Source organism: Lichenostomus cassidix, chromosome 25 (genome assembly GCF_008360975.1).
Source record: "Lichenostomus cassidix isolate B80296 chromosome 25, HeHo_3.0, whole genome shotgun sequence".
NCBI classification, from domain to species: domain Eukaryota; kingdom Metazoa; phylum Chordata; class Aves; order Passeriformes; family Meliphagidae; genus Lichenostomus; species Lichenostomus cassidix.
In genome coordinates this window covers 2,579,075-2,593,913 of record NC_139505.1, presented here as the reverse complement: position 1 = coordinate 2,593,913, position 14,839 = coordinate 2,579,075, and the positions used below count along the sequence as shown (strand labels likewise).

The following is a 14,839-nucleotide window of genomic DNA, read 5'->3' as shown; positions in this document are numbered from 1 at the left end:
ACAAGGAATTTGGGTTTGGATTTGATCTTTTATCCCCAGGCAGCCTCAAGTGGACAAATTGCTGAGGAGATGGAAAAAAAGGAAAAAAATGTCTTTGTTAGGCTGTGCTTGGGGTAATTTCATGTTGACAAGGTTGGAGTCGGAGTTAAAATCGCAGAAATTAAAAGTAAATTAAAGTTCCCGTAAATTGGGAAGATGAAAGAATTTTTAAATGGGTGGATGATGCTTCTCATCACCCAGCCTAAAATGAGAGTGGAAAAAACGAGAGCAGCGCAACTCCTTTATCAAGGAAAGGTTCCCAAAATATGCGTGGGAACTAATTAATGCGAAAAAAATTAAAAATTAAAAAATTAAACAACAAAAATAACCTCAGAAAGTCATGAATATCTGCAGAGTTATTTCACTCATTTCTCCAACGTCCAAATTGTCTTCACGTCCTTCGGGAATTATCTCTGCAATGATTTCAGGCATGGAAAAAAATACCCCAAAAAATATAAAATTCTACTCGAAATAGAGCTGAGCACCGACATTTAATAAAAAATTTCAACATCCTGCGTGAGCCCAGAATGTTCCAGAACAAAACTCCCGTTTTTCCCTTTAGCAAGGATGAATTTGGGGATTTATTTCCCCTCAACCAGACCCTTCATTCTCCTGAATTTCTCGAGAATCCTGAGATGAAATCCCAAATTTCTTGAGCACCCTGGGAATATTCTAGAACTAAAAACTTTAAGTTTTAAGTTTTTCCCTTTAGAAAGGATGAATTTGGGGATTTTTTTCCTCTCAATCAGACTCTTCATTCTCATAAATTTCTCGAGCATCCCAAGATGAAATCCCAAATTTCTTGAACATCCCGAGATGAAATCCCAAATTTCTTGAGCATCCTGAGATGAAATCCCAAATTTCTTGAGAATCCCAGGAATGTTCCAGAACTTAAAACTCCCATTTTTCCCTCTAGCAATAATGAATTTGGGGATTTATTTCCCCTCAACCAGACCCTTCATTCTCCCAAATTTCTCGAGCATCCTGAGATGAAATCCCAAATTTCTTGAGTTTCTTGAGATGAAATCCCAAATTTTTTGAGCATCCTGGGAATATTCCAGAATCCAAAAACTCCTGTTTTTCCCTCTAGCAAAGATGAATTTGGGATTTCCCCTCAATCAGACCCTTCACTCTCCCGAATTTCTTGAGCATCCTGAGATGAAATCCCAAATTTTTTGAGCATCCTGGGAATATTCCAGAACTAAAAACTCCCATTTTTCCCTTTAGCAAAGATGAATTTGGGGATTTTTTCCCCTCAGTCAGACCCATCATTCTCCCCAATTTCTCGAGAATCCTGAGATGAAATCCCAAATTTCTTGAGAATCCCGAGATGAAATCCCAAATTTTTTCAGAATCCCGGAAATGTTCCAAAACTTAAAACTCCCATTTTTCCCTTTAGCAAGGATGAATTTGGGGATTTATTTCCCCTCAATCAGACCCTTAATTCTCATGAATTTCTCAAGAATCCTGAGATAAAATCCCAAATTTCTTGAGAATCCCAGGAATGTTCCAGAACTTAAAACTTCCATTTTTCCCTCTAGCAATAATGAATTTGGGGATTTATTTCCCCTCGGTCAGACCCTTCATTCTCCTGAATTTCTCGAGAATCCTGAGATGAAATCCCAAATTTCTTGAGCATCCTGGGAATATTCCAGAACTAAAAACTCCCATTTTTCCCTCTAACAACAACGAATTTGGGGATTTATTTCCCCTCGATCAGACCCATCATTCTCCCAAATTTCTTGAGCTTCCCGAGATGAAATCCCAAATTTCTTGAACATCCTGAGATGAAATCCCAAATCTTTCGAGAATCCAGGGAATGTTCCACAACTAAAAACTCCCATTTTTCCCTCTAACAACAACGAATTTGGGGATTTATTTCCCCTCAACCAGACCCATCATTCTCCCAAATTTCTTGAGCTTCCTGAGATGAAATCCCAAATTTCTTGAACATCCCGAGATGAAATCCCAAATTTCTCGAACATCCTGAGATGAAATCCCAAATTTCTTCAGCACCCCAGGAATGTTCCAGAACACAACTCCCATTTTTCCTTTAGGGGAATAACTCATCCCGCCAGTCCTGCCCATCCCACTCCCTCCAGTCATTTCCGTGGGAAATTCCCTGATGGAAAATCTCTTTTTAATCTCTTTTTAATGGGATTTTTCCATTTCTCATCCTTTAGGGTTTTGCTGCCTCGAGCCGCAGACAAAGAGGAGCCAGTGGAGGGGAAATTCCGATTTCTGATCTCTGAGAGCGAGGAATGGCTGTGGGATTTGGGATTGGGGATTTGGGATTTGGGATTTGGGATTTGGGATTTGGGATTGGGGATTGGGGATTTGGGATTTGGGGATTTGGGATTTGGGATTTGGGATTGGGGATTGGGGATTTGGGATTTGGGATTTGGGATTTGGGATTGGGGATTTGGGATATGGAATGTGGGATTTGGGATATGGAATGTGGGATTTGGGATTTGGGGATGGGGATTTGGGATTTGGGGATTTGGGATTTGGGATTTGGGATTTGGGATTGGGGATGGAGATTTGGGATTTGGGATTGGGGATTTGGAATTGGGGATTTGGGATTTGGAATTGGGGATTTGGGAGTTGGGATTTGAGATTCGGGATTTGGAATGTGGGATTTGGGATTTGGGATTGGAGATTTGGGATTGGGGATTTGGGATTTGGGATATGGAATGTGGGATTTGGGATTTGGAATGTGGGATTTGGGGATTTTTCCAGGGAAAAGAGGAATTTGGGAATGTCTTCCCTTGAGCTCCTCGAATATTTACATCTTAGCTCCAGGATGACTTAATTTTCAAATAAATTTAATTTTCAAATAAATTTTATTTTACGGCTTTATAATTCTTGGGTGCCTCTCGGTTGCCACAATGACAAATGAAACTTCTGGCGTTGATGTTCAAATAAGGGAAAGAATTTAAAATATCCCAAGCTGGAACATCCCAAATATACTTTTAAATACATGGGTGGGATTAAAAAATTAGGGGAAAAATCCTAGAAACAGAAATATATTTTTGAACAAGTTCAGTGCTTCTCAAGACCGTAAAAAACAAGGAAATTATTTTCATTAAGTGGGTTGTGGTGACTTTTGGGTTCACATTTTCCTCTGTGAAAATCTCTGCACAGATTTTCACATAATTCTGCCCCAAGGGGAGGTAAAAAGGAGAGAAAAACCACAACGAAACTCAAAAAATTCAGATGCAACATCAGTTTAATGATAAAAAGTCAAGTAGCATTCAGCAAAACAAAAGGAAAACACACATTTATGATGAAGGGAATATTATATTATGAAGGGGAAAGAAGAAATTTAAACCATCCCAACTGAGAGACAGCAAGCAAGACTCAATTTCCAGAATTCCTGAGCAATTCTGAGCCAAAACCGCCAGGAATTTCAGCGTGAAATGCAAAAATCACAGAAAAAAGGAAAACTCATCCAAAGCAAAGGCTGAGGCTGCTCGGCCAGCAGCGTCCAGACAGAGCCTCCCTGGTGGGCAGCAGAGCCCGAGGGGCCCAAGGCCTCTGGAAACGCTGGCCAGCAGCTCCAGCCTCAGGCCGGCACCGGGCTCGGACCTTGCTGGGGAGGCACTCGCCGCACGGCCGGCCGGCTCTAGCAGGGCAGGCACCTGCGGCCACAGTAGCGACCACCAAGGCCAGAGAGCCCCGAGAGCCCAAAGCCCCCCGAGTTGATGGGCACTCCCTCCTCGCTCAGGATGTTCCCCACGGCGGCAGAGGTTGAGGAACCCACGGCAGTGTTCTGGGGGAAGGAGCTGAGGATGGGGCCGGGCAGAGTGACCACCACGGGGGACGGCTGGATGACCACGCGGGAGTCCTGGCACTGCCGGACGCAGGGCTCGTTGCAGCTGTTGGCCAGCGGGGTTGGGCCGCAGGGCCGGCAGAGATCGTAGCAGGACATGGCTGTGGCTGCAGGAGAACCTGGAGAGAGGCAGGGAAAGCAGTGGCAGAGAGTGAGGAGCAGCCTGAGATGCTGCTGGGGAGGAGGAAAGATAGATTTGGGGGAAGAAATATGGATTTGGGAGAAGAAACATCAATTTGGGAGAAGAAACAGATATGGGATAAGAAACAGATTTGGGAGAAGAAACAGATTTGGGAGAAGAAACAGATTTGGGAGAAGAAACATAGACTGGGGAGAAAAGACATAGATTTGGGAGAAGAAACAGATTTGGGAGAAGAAACAAATTTGGGAGAAGAAACAGATTTGGGAGAAGAAACATAGATTTGGGGAGAAGAAACATAGATTTGGGAGAAGGGACAGCCTAGAGAGGAAGGAAAGGAGATTCAACAGCGCTGATCCCAAAGGTTTCCCTGCAAAGAAATCCCAACAATCTCCCCAATAAAGAGCAACCCCAAAAAGCTGATGAGAGCAAGATAAAGGAGAAGATTCTCAGAGAAGGAAAAATTCTGAGGTCCAGAGAAAAACGAAGAGAAGAGAAGAGAAGAGAAGAGAAGAGAAGAGAAGAAGGGAATAAGAGGCAGAATCTCTTCCTCCTCACCTGTCCCAGCGAGCAGGAGAAGGCAGGAGCAGTGGATGGAGGATTCTGCCCTCGCCCTGCCTTTTATCCTGTCCCTCACCGCCCCGGGCCCACCGGCACCCTGCGTGTTTGCCGAGCTCATCCCGCATGCAAAACAGCCCAATTAAAGAAATGGGGACACTGCAACGCTGCTGCTTTTTCATTTCCCCGCGCAGGACGTGCCCAGTCAGCCTGCCAGGCTCCTTTCAAGTGCCAGGATTAGAGGCCAAAGCATGTCCAGGGGCAGTGCCCTGTCAGCAGCAGGGTTGGGTGACACAGAGCTGCTCAGGAGTGTCTGACATCCCGAAGAATTCCAGCTCAGGCCCTGCAGGGCACAACTTTAAAGGGTTTGCTGCTGACGGGGTTGCTCAGAGCCCCGAGGGTCCAGCCTGGCCGGAGCTCTGTCCCCTCAGCCTGGCTGAGCCATCGCCTCTCCAGGCTGGACACTGCCGCTCTGGCCTTGGCAGGAGATGGCCAGGGAGTCCCCAGGCCTGGAGGTGACCAGGGAAAAAAGGATGTGGCTCTCAGGGATGGTGGCAAAGTGGGGGATTTGCCACAGGATGGACTTGGTGATTTGGGATTGATTTTCCAAGCTGTCCCCAGCCCTGGAGGTGTCCAGGGAAAATGGGATGTGGCACTCAGGGATGGTGGCAAAGTGGGGATTTGTCACAGGATGGAATCAGTGATCTGGGATTGCTTTTCCAAGCTGTCCCCAGCCCTGGAGGTGACCAGGGAAAAAAGGATGTGGCTCTCAGTGCTGGTGACAAAGAGAAGATTTGTCACAGAATGAACTCCATGATCTGGAATTACTTTTCCATACCGATGATTCTGGGATTCCTTCAGACTCATCCTCAGCCCGTTCCCAATATCTGGCAGAAGCCAGGGATCTGAGACTTGAAAGTCACACCCTGGAGGGACAGGGATTGGCTCCAGCTGGCCAGGGTGACACTCCTCCAGCCCGGCTGCATCGCCCAGCCCTGCTGACGTGTCTTTTTCCCTGGAAACGTTTCGGCCTCTAATCCTGGCACTTGAAAGGAGCCTGGGAGGCTGACTGGGCATGTCGTGCACAGGGAAATGAAAAGGCAGCCTTGCAGGGCAAAAATAAAAACACTAATTTTTGTAATTGGGATGTTTTGCATGCAGGATGAGCTTGGTAAACACATTCCCTGTGCAAAGGCGGTCCCTGAGCCTGGAGCAGTGTGGGATGGTATAAAAGGCAGTGCAAATCCAGAATCCTTCATCCACTTCTCCTGCCTTCTCCTCCTCGGTGAAACAGGTGAGTAGCGACTGATTTTCCTCTGTTTCCGTTTGGTTTTTCTCTGTCTCTTCTGGTTCCCGCTGGGGTTTTGCCTCAGTAGTGTTCTGCAGGGATGGTTGGTGATCTTCTCTCTCCTGCAGCCACAGCCATGTCCTGCTACGATCTCTGCCGGCCCTGCGGCCCAACCCCGCTGGCCAACAGCTGCAACGAGCCCTGCGTCCGGCAGTGCCAGGACTCCCGCGTGGTCATCCAGCCGTCCCCCGTGGTGGTCACTCTGCCCGGCCCCATCCTCAGCTCCTTCCCCCAGAACACCGCCGTGGGATCCTCAACCTCTGCCGCCGTGGGCAACATCCTGAGCGAGTCTGGGGTCCCCATCAACTCGGGGGGCTTTGGGCTCTCGGGGCTCTCTGGCCTTGGTGGTCGCTACTGTGGCCGCAGGTGCCTGCCCTGCTAGAGCCGGCCGGCCGTGCGGCGAGTGCCTCCCCAGCAAGGTCCGAGCCCGGTGCCGGCCTGAGGCTGGAGCTGCTGGCCAGCGTTTCCAGAGGCCTTGGGCCCCTCGGGCTCTGCTGCCCACCAGGGATGGAGGCAAACGTGGCCAGCTGAGGCTTCTGCTCGTCCTGCTTTCTCCTGCGCCTCCCGAGCCCTGCTGGGCGCTGCTCTCCTGGCCCAGCCTTCATCCCCAGCCCAGCGCAGCAGCACTGAGCTCCTGCTGCTCCCGCTGGCCCCGCGCTGGCCGAGGCACACGTGTGTCCCACTGCTGTCCCCCTGCTGGGCCAGCCTGGCCCGGGGCTCTGCCCACCCTGCTCTCTCTGCCTTCTCACTCAATAAAGTTTCTGTGCATTGGATCTGGAGTGTCCTGCAGTTCCTGCCCTGCTGGGATGTGCAGCTAAAGCTGCTCAATGGGAGCTTAATTTCCCTGGGGGGAGCTGGGTGGTTAAAGGGCTGTGGGGACATTTGTCACCCCTGGCTGAGTTGGGGACCTCCAAGGGCCACAGTCCCTGCAGGTGCCATGGGGCAGTGGGGACAGAGTGGCCTTGGGTGGGTGAGTGAGCACAGAGTGACCAGGAGGTGCCCCAGGGGACATTTGGGGCAGGACAGAGGATGGACAACTCCCAGCTGGTGAATCAGACCACAGACCTGATGGTTTCTGAGTGTCACCCACCTGCCCAAGGCCATGGCTGTGTTCCACCATCTGCAACTGGACCTTCCCTTCCTGCCTCCCTCCAAGCACTCCATCCAAACCCTGGATGTCGAGAGAATCCCAAACCAGTTGAAGGGAAATGTGCCACACAGTGCAACTCTCAAAGCGAAGATGATATTCCATTTCCTTTCCCTGCTTTCCGCGGTGTGTTTCTCCACAGAAATTGTTTCTACCTGTCGCTGCAGTTGTCTCGTGGCAGCCAAAGGCTGCTCTTCTGCCCTGTTTTGGGGCTCAATAAATAAATAAATGATCTTTTCAAGCTGCCCTGTCTCTTTATCCAAAGGGACACCCTGTGGGAATGTCCTCCCACCCCTGTCCCAGCCAGGAGGGGACAGGAAAAAGTCAAAATGAGCCCAGGGAAGGTGACAACACCCCCAGAACACTCTGAGAGAACCTGAGGGTCAGGAGAGCCCCGACCTTCTGGAGACCCTCAGTGGGGAGTGTGGAGTCAGGGGGAAGGGAAAGAGAACAATAAACACATTTGTTGTTTTTCCTGTGGAAGGGATTGAGGTGGAAATGCCGTGGATGGAAACCTGGAGTGTGTTGGGAAGGAAATCTCTGTCAGATCTGCCCTGGTTCAGTCACACCAGGGGTTTTCTTCTGAGTGTGTTCGCTTGGAGAAACATCTCCTGTCAATCCCAAATCTCCCTTAGCCTTCCTGAATGAGGAATTTGGGTTGGACCTCTGGGACTGAAGAGTTTCCAGTCTCTGATGGAGTCCCAGCCTGGTGGGGCAGGAGTTTTGCCCATCTTTTGTCACAAGGGGTGTCCTGGGCGAAATCTTCCCAAGGATTTGGGATCATATTTAGGGTCTGGTCAGAGTTAGGGTGGAAAGAAGTGGAGGAATGGCCGTGAGGAATGGCAGAAGGAAGAATTTTGGAGTCAGATGTTCTCATCAAGGAGTGTTTCCTGCAAGATAACCACCCTGACTAATACCTGGTTTTGGGACACAGCGTCCTTCCTTCTGGAACATTCTCGTTCAGAGAACTCCAGGCGATGCTGAAAGAGGCGAGAGGCAGAAGAAACGAGATAATTTTGTCCAAAGGCAATACGAGATCCCAAAGAAAGTTCAAAACCGACCCATGTAGTCTCTCTGATGAACAAACGATGCCTGAGAAGGCTTGAAAGGCCTCGGAGTCACAGAGAGCAACGTCTACGGCCAGTCCCAGCCCTTTAATCCTGGGTTTATAATGAAAAAAAACCTGCATTTATTACTCCAAAGGCTCAAAATCTGCCTCGGGAGGGGAAGGTGCTGACATCACCTGGAAATACGGCACCACTCCACCCAGCCTGGCTCTGGCTGAAAAATACCCTAAAAACATTTTGTCCTCTAATGCTGTCACTTGAAAGGAGCCAGTTTGGCTGAATGGGCATGTCCTGCACAGGGAAATGAAAAGGCAGAGTTGCAGGGAACATAAACAACCTCCAGTTTCCTTAATTGGGGTGTTTTGCATAAAATATGAGCTTGTTGGTAAACACGTTGCCTGTCAAAGGTGCGTCTGGGCCCGGGGCGGTGTGGGAGGTATAAAAAGGATCCCAGCTGCAGATCCTTCATCCACTTCTCCTGCCTTCTCCTCCCGAGAACAAGGTGAGTAGGAAAAGTCTTTGCCTGGCTCCTCTCTTCCTCTCGTTCTCCTCTATTTCTGTGGACAAGGTGAGTATGAAAATCTTTGCTTCTTCTCTCTCTTCTCTTCTCTTCTCTTCTCTTCTCTTCTCTTCTCTTCTCTTCTCTTCTCTTCTCTTCGTGTCTTCCTCTCTTCCCGTTGTTCTCCTCTTTTCCTGAGGACCTCAACCAAATTTTTTCCTCTGTGTCGGGCTGAGAGTTTTGATCTTTCTGCCACCATCAGTGCTCTTTGCTCTACACTGGGAGAACTGGGAGCTGTTGGGTTTTGTTTCCAGGGAATTCTTTGGGATCCAGGCTGTCCCTTCTCCACAGCCTCTGGTCTTCCTCCTGAGAGAAACACCTCCATCTGGGTCTCACATTCCCTGGGTGATTTCCCTGCCTCTCTCCAGGTTCTCCTGCAGCCACAGCCATGTCCTGCTACGATCTCTGCCGGCCCTGCGGCCCAACCCCACTGGCCAACAGCTGCAACGAGCCCTGCGTCCGGCAGTGCCAGGACTCCCGCGTGGTCATCCAGCCGTCCCCCGTGGTGGTCACTCTGCCCGGCCCCATCCTCAGCTCCTTCCCCCAGAACACCGCCGTGGGATCTTCAACCTCTGCCGCCGTGGGGAGCATCCTGAGCGAGGAGGGAGTGCCCATCAACTCGGGGGGCTTTGGGCTCTCGGGGCTCTCTGGCCTTGGTGGTCGCTACTGTGGCCGCAGGTGCCTGCCCTGCTAGAGCCGGCCGGCCGTGCGGCGAGTGCCTCCCCAGCAAGGTCCGAGCCCGGTGCCGGCCTGAGGCTGGAGCTGCTGGCCAGCGTTTCCAGAGGCCTTGGGCCCCTCGGGCTCTGCTGCCCACCAGGGATGGAGGCAAACGTGGCCAGCTGAGGCTTCTGCTCGTCCTGCTTTCTCCTGCGCCTCCCGAGCCCTGCTGGGCGCTGCTCTCCTGGCCCAGCCTTCATCCCCAGCCCAGCGCAGCAGCACTGAGCTCCTGCTGCTCCCGCTGGCCCCGCGCTGGCCGAGGCACACGTGTGTCCCACTGCTGTCCCCATGCTGGGCCAGCCTGGCCCGGGGCTCTGCCCACCCTGCTCTCTCTGCCTTCTCACTCAATAAAGTTTCTGTGCATTGGATCTGGAGTGTCCTGCAGTTCCTGCCCTGCCGGGATGTGCAGCCAAAGCTGCTCAATGGGAGCTTAATTTCCCTGGGGGGAAATTTGGTGGGATTGGAGGGAGTGTGGCCTTGTGTGGGTGACCACAGGGTGACCAGGAGGTGCCCCAGGGGACAGGAGAGCCATGAGGGAGGTTGGGCATTGAGTTCCAGTTGATGAGGCAAACATTGACCTTCCAGAAGACATTTCTGTGAACAGATTCACCATCCCAGTCCCAAAGCCATTATTGTGCATTTCCACCTGCAGCTGTTCGTTTTCCTTGTCCCCATCCAAGCACAGCATCCAAAACCTGGGACACGAGGAGAATCCAAGGTCCTGAGGTGACAATGAGAACCCAAGGTCCCAAGGTGACATGGACCAGCCAAGGTCCTGAGGTGACATGGACCACCCAAGGTCCTGAGGTGACATGGACCAGCCAAGGTCCCGAGGTGACATGGACCAGCCAAGGTCCCGAGGTGACATGGACCACCCAAGGTCCTGAGGTGACAACAAGCACCCAAAGTCCTGAGGTGACATGGACCAGCCAAGGTCCCGAGGTGACATGGACCACCCAAGGTCCCGAGGTGACATGGACCAGCCAAGGTCCTGAGGTGACAATGAGAACCCAAGGTCCTGAGGTGACATGGACCATCCAAGGTCCTGAGGTGACATGGACCAGCCAAGGTCCTGAGGTGACATGGACCACCCAAGGTCCCGAGGTGACATGGACCAGCCAAGGTCCTGAGGTGACAACAAGCACCCAAGGTCCTGAGGTGACATGGACCATCCAAGGTCCCGAGGTGACAATGATCACGCAGCGCAGCTGTGGGAAGGGAAATGTGGATCCTCTGCCAGACATCGGCACAGTGGGAACAGGCTGAGGTTGGGTCCCTCCTCTGAAGGAACCCCAGAATCCTCGAGGTTGGAAGAAAGGTCCAGAATTGGGTGGACAGCAGATTTCTGCAGCTCTGCTCCAGAGCCCTGTTCCCTCAGGACATGGTGACATGTTCCCTCAGGACATGGTGACACACACAGGGTGGCTCCACAGCAATTAACCCTTCTGCCCACGGGACAGTTCTGCTGGGGGATGAGATGCTTCTGCTGCTGCCTCCTAACCCTGGGTGCAGTTCCTGGCCATGTCCCTGTCACTGTCCCTCTCTTTGGGCTGACAGATCATGATCCCTGTGTTTCCATCCCTCTCCCACCCTCAGCACATCCCCATCCTCTATCCTGCCCCAAATGTCCCCTGGGGCACCTCCTGGTCACCCTGTGCTCACTCACCCACCCAAGGCCACTCTGTCCCCAATGCCCCATGGCACCTGCAGGGACTGTGGCCCTTGGAGGTCCCCAACTCAGCCAGGTGTGACAAATGTCCCTCCCTGCCCTGTAACCACCCAGCTCCCCCCAGGGAAATTAAGCTCCCCTTGAGCAGCTTTGGCTGCACATCCCGGCAGGGCAGGAACTGCAGGACACTCCAGATCCAATGCACAGAAACTTTATTGAGTGAGAAGGCAGAGCGAGCAGGGTGGGCAGAGCCCCGGGCCAGGCTGGCCCAGCAGGGGGACAGCAGTGGGACACACGTGTGCCTCGGCCAGCGCGGGGCCAGCGGGAGCAGCAGGAGCTCAGTGCTGCTGCGCTGGGCTGGGGATGAAGGCTGCGCCAGGAGAGCAGCGCCCAGCAGGGCTCGGGAGGCGCAGGAGAAAGCAGGACGAGCAGAAGCCTCAGCTGGCCACGTTTGCCTCCATCCCTGGTGGGCAGCAGAGCCCGAGGGGCCCAAGGCCTCTGGAAACGCTGGCCAGCAGCTCCAGCCTCAGGCCGGCACCGGGCTCGGACCTTGCTGGGGAGGCACTCGCCGCACGGCCGGCCGGCTCTAGCAGGGCAGGCACCTGCGGCCACAGTAGCGACCACCAAGGCCAGAGAGCCCCGAGAGCCCAAAGCCCCCCGAGTTGATGGGGACCCCAGACTCTCTGAGGATGTTCCCTACAGCAGCAGAAGTTGAAGATCCCACGGCAGTGTTCTGGGGGAAGGAGCTGAGGATGGGGCCGGGCAGAGTGACCACCACGGGCGATGGCTCGATGATGACCCTCGAGTCCTGGCACTGCCGGACGCAGGGCTCGTTGCAGCTGTTGGCCAGCGGGGTTGGGCCGCAGGGCCGGCAGAGATCGTAGCAGGACATGGCTGTGGCTGCAGGAGAACCTGGAGAGAGGCAGGGAAATCACCCAGGGAATGACAGATTTCATGTCCAAAACCAGACCCAGGGAGGGAGGAAGATTAAGGAGACTCAGTAGCAAAGGGGAATCAATGGAAGACCTTCTCGGGAAGACCCCAAGACCTTCTCCCACCTCCCAGAACATTGTCAGGAGTGGAGAGTCTGGACCACCACAAACCAAAAAACGGTTCAGGAGAAGCTGCACCAAGGCCAGAAGAGAAGGAGAAAAAGAACACAGAGAACCAGAAGAAATCATAGCTACTCACCTAGCTCAGCGCGGAGGAGAAGGCAGGAGAGGTGGATGAGATCTCCTGCGCTCCGAGTGGGTTTTATACCATCCTGGACACCCCCAGGGCTGCCTTTGCTCACAGGTTGTGTTTCCCAAGCTCATCCCGCATGGAAAACACTCCCTTCCCCTGCCCCACCCTCTGATTTGGGGCTGCAACGCTCCTTCCCCGTTCCCTTGCTGGTGGCATCCCCGTCCCAGCCTGGAACCTCGTTTTATGTCACTTCATTAGACATCAAACGTTCCTCATGCCCGGCATTGTTGGCTCAGGTAATTTAGGCCTTTCTGGCGATCTCTGTGTTTTTCCTCCTCTGTCTGGCGGTTTAGTCACTGCCCCCGTCTGTCTCGTGGCCATTTCCAAATCAAAACCTCGCCAGACTCATCCCAAATCGCTCCGAATTCGCGGAGCGTGTTTTGCATAAGTGTAATTGCAGCTCTTTCGCCCTGTGTTTTCAGACTGTGCCACAGGCCTGGTTGGAATCTCTCGCTGAGGATGGAACTTTGCTTCGGATCAGAGCCTAATTAGGTCACAAACACCAATTTTTTAGCGTTTCAGCCAACATTCAGCGTTTTATTCCGTAAAAACATCCTGGTTGTAGTTTATTGTGTGAGACCTTCAAGGACCTCAAAATATTTTTCACGACCAACAATCAGAATTTCTTTAAATGTGTATTTTTCCAAGTCAGCTTCACACTTTGAGCCATTTTGGGGAGCAATTCCCCCATGACCCTCAGAGCAACTTCTGCAGAGACTCCAGGAGTGATTTTTCCTCCCGTTTTTCCAGCAGGGCTCTGAAATTCCGATTCTCAGAGGGAATAAAACACCCAGCAGGTGATGCTGGACTGGAGCTCCTGGGCAAGTCGTTTCCCCGGCCTAATTAGGGCTGGGACGAGCTCAGGGTTTGTGTCCTGGCGCCACAATTTGGAGGATTTCCAGGATGACCACTGGGAATCTCCAGGCAATACCCTGCTGTAGGAAAGGAATGGCAGGAATTGGGAACTCGGGGGTTTGGTGGCGTCGCTGCAATTGCCTCGTTCGGGTTTATTTATGGCCAAACCCAGAACCCCAAATGGTCCTTTCAGCCAACAATCATTTCTGCTCCACTCGAGTAATTTGATGGGTAATTTTGGCTAACCGAGGGGAGGAACTCTGCAGCCTCAGTTTTTTGCGCCCTGAAATATTTCCTGAAATGTTTTGTTTTGTTCATTAAAGGAGAGTTTAGCAGATCAGAAAAAGAAGAACTAAAATGACCATGGAAGGATAAAATAATCCACTCAGCAGAGTTCCTGCACAGCATCACCCCCAGGTTGGGGAATTTATTTGGAATTATTTTATTTTAAGATTTCTATTCAGAGAAGAACCAAATGGGAATTTTATTTAGAATTATTTTAAGATTTCTATTCGGAGAAGAACCAAATGCAGATTTTATTTAGAATTATTTCAAGATTTCAATTCGGAGAAGAACCAAATGGTGATTTTATTCAGAATTATTTTAAGATTTCTATTCGGAGAAGAAACAAATGCAGATTTTATTTAGAATTATTTTATTTTAAGATTTCAATTTGGAGAAGAACCAAATGGGGATTTTATTTAGAATTATTTCATTTTATTATTTCAATTCGGAGAAGAACCAAATTAATTGGGGATGCATCCTGTGATAATTGAGGGGGAAGAAATTATCAATTCCAGGATGAATTCCAGGCAAGGCTGGATGGGATTTTGAGCAAATCGATCCAGTGGGAAGCTTGGAAATGCTTGGAATAAAACAATTTTCAATGTCCCTTCTGACCCAAACCATTTTGTGACGGGAATTTTTTCATCAAGCATTTTTTTTTTAATCCAAAAAAAAAAAAAAAAAGGACATTTCGCTCGGAGCTTCCTCCCAGCAACACCAGATCCTCCACCTCTCATTTACCTTCATCCCGAATCCCGAAGCCTCCAAGGCGTCTGCCTGCAGCTCCCCGGGGCTGGAGGATGATTGAAGCCTTGAGTCTTGAAAGGGAAGAACTTCAAAGCCAACCCCAAATATTCATTAACGCTTGAGACACACAAAGCGCATCAGCCATGGAAATATTGCAGCTGCGACGCGAAATTTGGGGTGGTTTTGTCACCCCGGGAGAGGACGTCACCCGAAAATTTGGTTCCAGACGGCGTTTGGCAGCGTCGGGACTCGGGGTTATTAATTTTTTTTTTTCATTAAAAAGTCGTTCCGTGTGTCACAATCGCCTCCCACGGAGCTCCTGGAGCAAACCCAAGGCTGGCTGGGATTTTTTTACGGTGATTTAACCGTAATTTTTTATGGTTTTGGGACACGGGATGAGGTGGGAAGGTCGGGGATTCCGCCGGGGTCTCACTCAGGTGGGACCTCACCTGGATTTCTGCCCAGGGAGGAGCTGGAGGTGCTGGAAAAATTCCAGAAGGATCTCCAGGATGGGATTTGAGGGATGGGGAAGGAGGAGAGGCTGAGGGGATTGGGATTGTTCGGCCTGGAGAAGGTTTGGGGTCACCCCATGGTGGTTTTCCAGGACCTGAAGGGTCTGTAGAGAACGTGGG

The 14,839-nt window shown here is 51.2% G+C and overlaps 4 protein-coding genes across 4 annotated transcripts; 2 read left to right on the top strand and 2 right to left on the bottom strand.

Moving 5' to 3' along the window:
* Positions 1 to 3,250: 3,250 nt before the first annotated feature.
* On the bottom strand, positions 3,251 to 4,608 carry LOC146427319 (feather keratin 1-like). Its single transcript, XM_085082497.1, has 2 exons — positions 4,569 to 4,608; positions 3,251 to 3,990 (listed from the first exon to the last, which is right to left on the bottom strand). The coding sequence occupies exon 2, from the start codon at positions 3,968 to 3,970 to the stop codon at positions 3,665 to 3,667; it is 306 nt and encodes a 101-aa protein (XP_084938623.1). The 5' UTR covers positions 3,971 to 3,990; positions 4,569 to 4,608; the 3' UTR covers positions 3,251 to 3,664.
* Positions 4,609 to 5,987: 1,379 nt separating this feature from the next.
* On the top strand, positions 5,988 to 6,689 carry LOC146427318 (feather keratin 1-like). The gene has a single exon (XM_085082498.1). The coding sequence runs from the start codon at positions 5,993 to 5,995 to the stop codon at positions 6,296 to 6,298; it is 306 nt and encodes a 101-aa protein (XP_084938624.1). The 5' UTR covers positions 5,988 to 5,992; the 3' UTR covers positions 6,299 to 6,689.
* Positions 6,690 to 9,060: 2,371 nt separating this feature from the next.
* On the top strand, positions 9,061 to 9,772 carry LOC146427317 (feather keratin 1). Its single transcript, XM_085082499.1, has one exon. It carries the CDS (start codon positions 9,078 to 9,080, stop codon positions 9,381 to 9,383), a length of 306 nt encoding a protein of 101 aa, XP_084938625.1. The 5' UTR covers positions 9,061 to 9,077; the 3' UTR covers positions 9,384 to 9,772.
* A 1,650-nt stretch (positions 9,773 to 11,422) lies between these two features.
* On the bottom strand, positions 11,423 to 11,983 carry LOC146427316 (feather beta keratin-like). Its single transcript, XM_085082500.1, has one exon. It carries the CDS (start codon positions 11,965 to 11,967, stop codon positions 11,662 to 11,664), a length of 306 nt encoding a protein of 101 aa, XP_084938626.1. The 5' UTR covers positions 11,968 to 11,983; the 3' UTR covers positions 11,423 to 11,661.
* Positions 11,984 to 14,839: the final 2,856 nt, after the last annotated feature.

Excerpts from the sequence above, each read along its gene's own strand:
- LOC146427319 (XM_085082497.1), bottom strand. The coding sequence starts at position 3,970 with ATGTCCTGCTACGATCTCTGCCGGCCCTGCGGCCCAACCCCGCTGGCC.
- LOC146427318 (XM_085082498.1), top strand. The coding sequence starts at position 5,993 with ATGTCCTGCTACGATCTCTGCCGGCCCTGCGGCCCAACCCCGCTGGCC.
- LOC146427317 (XM_085082499.1), top strand. The coding sequence starts at position 9,078 with ATGTCCTGCTACGATCTCTGCCGGCCCTGCGGCCCAACCCCACTGGCC.
- LOC146427316 (XM_085082500.1), bottom strand. The coding sequence starts at position 11,967 with ATGTCCTGCTACGATCTCTGCCGGCCCTGCGGCCCAACCCCGCTGGCC.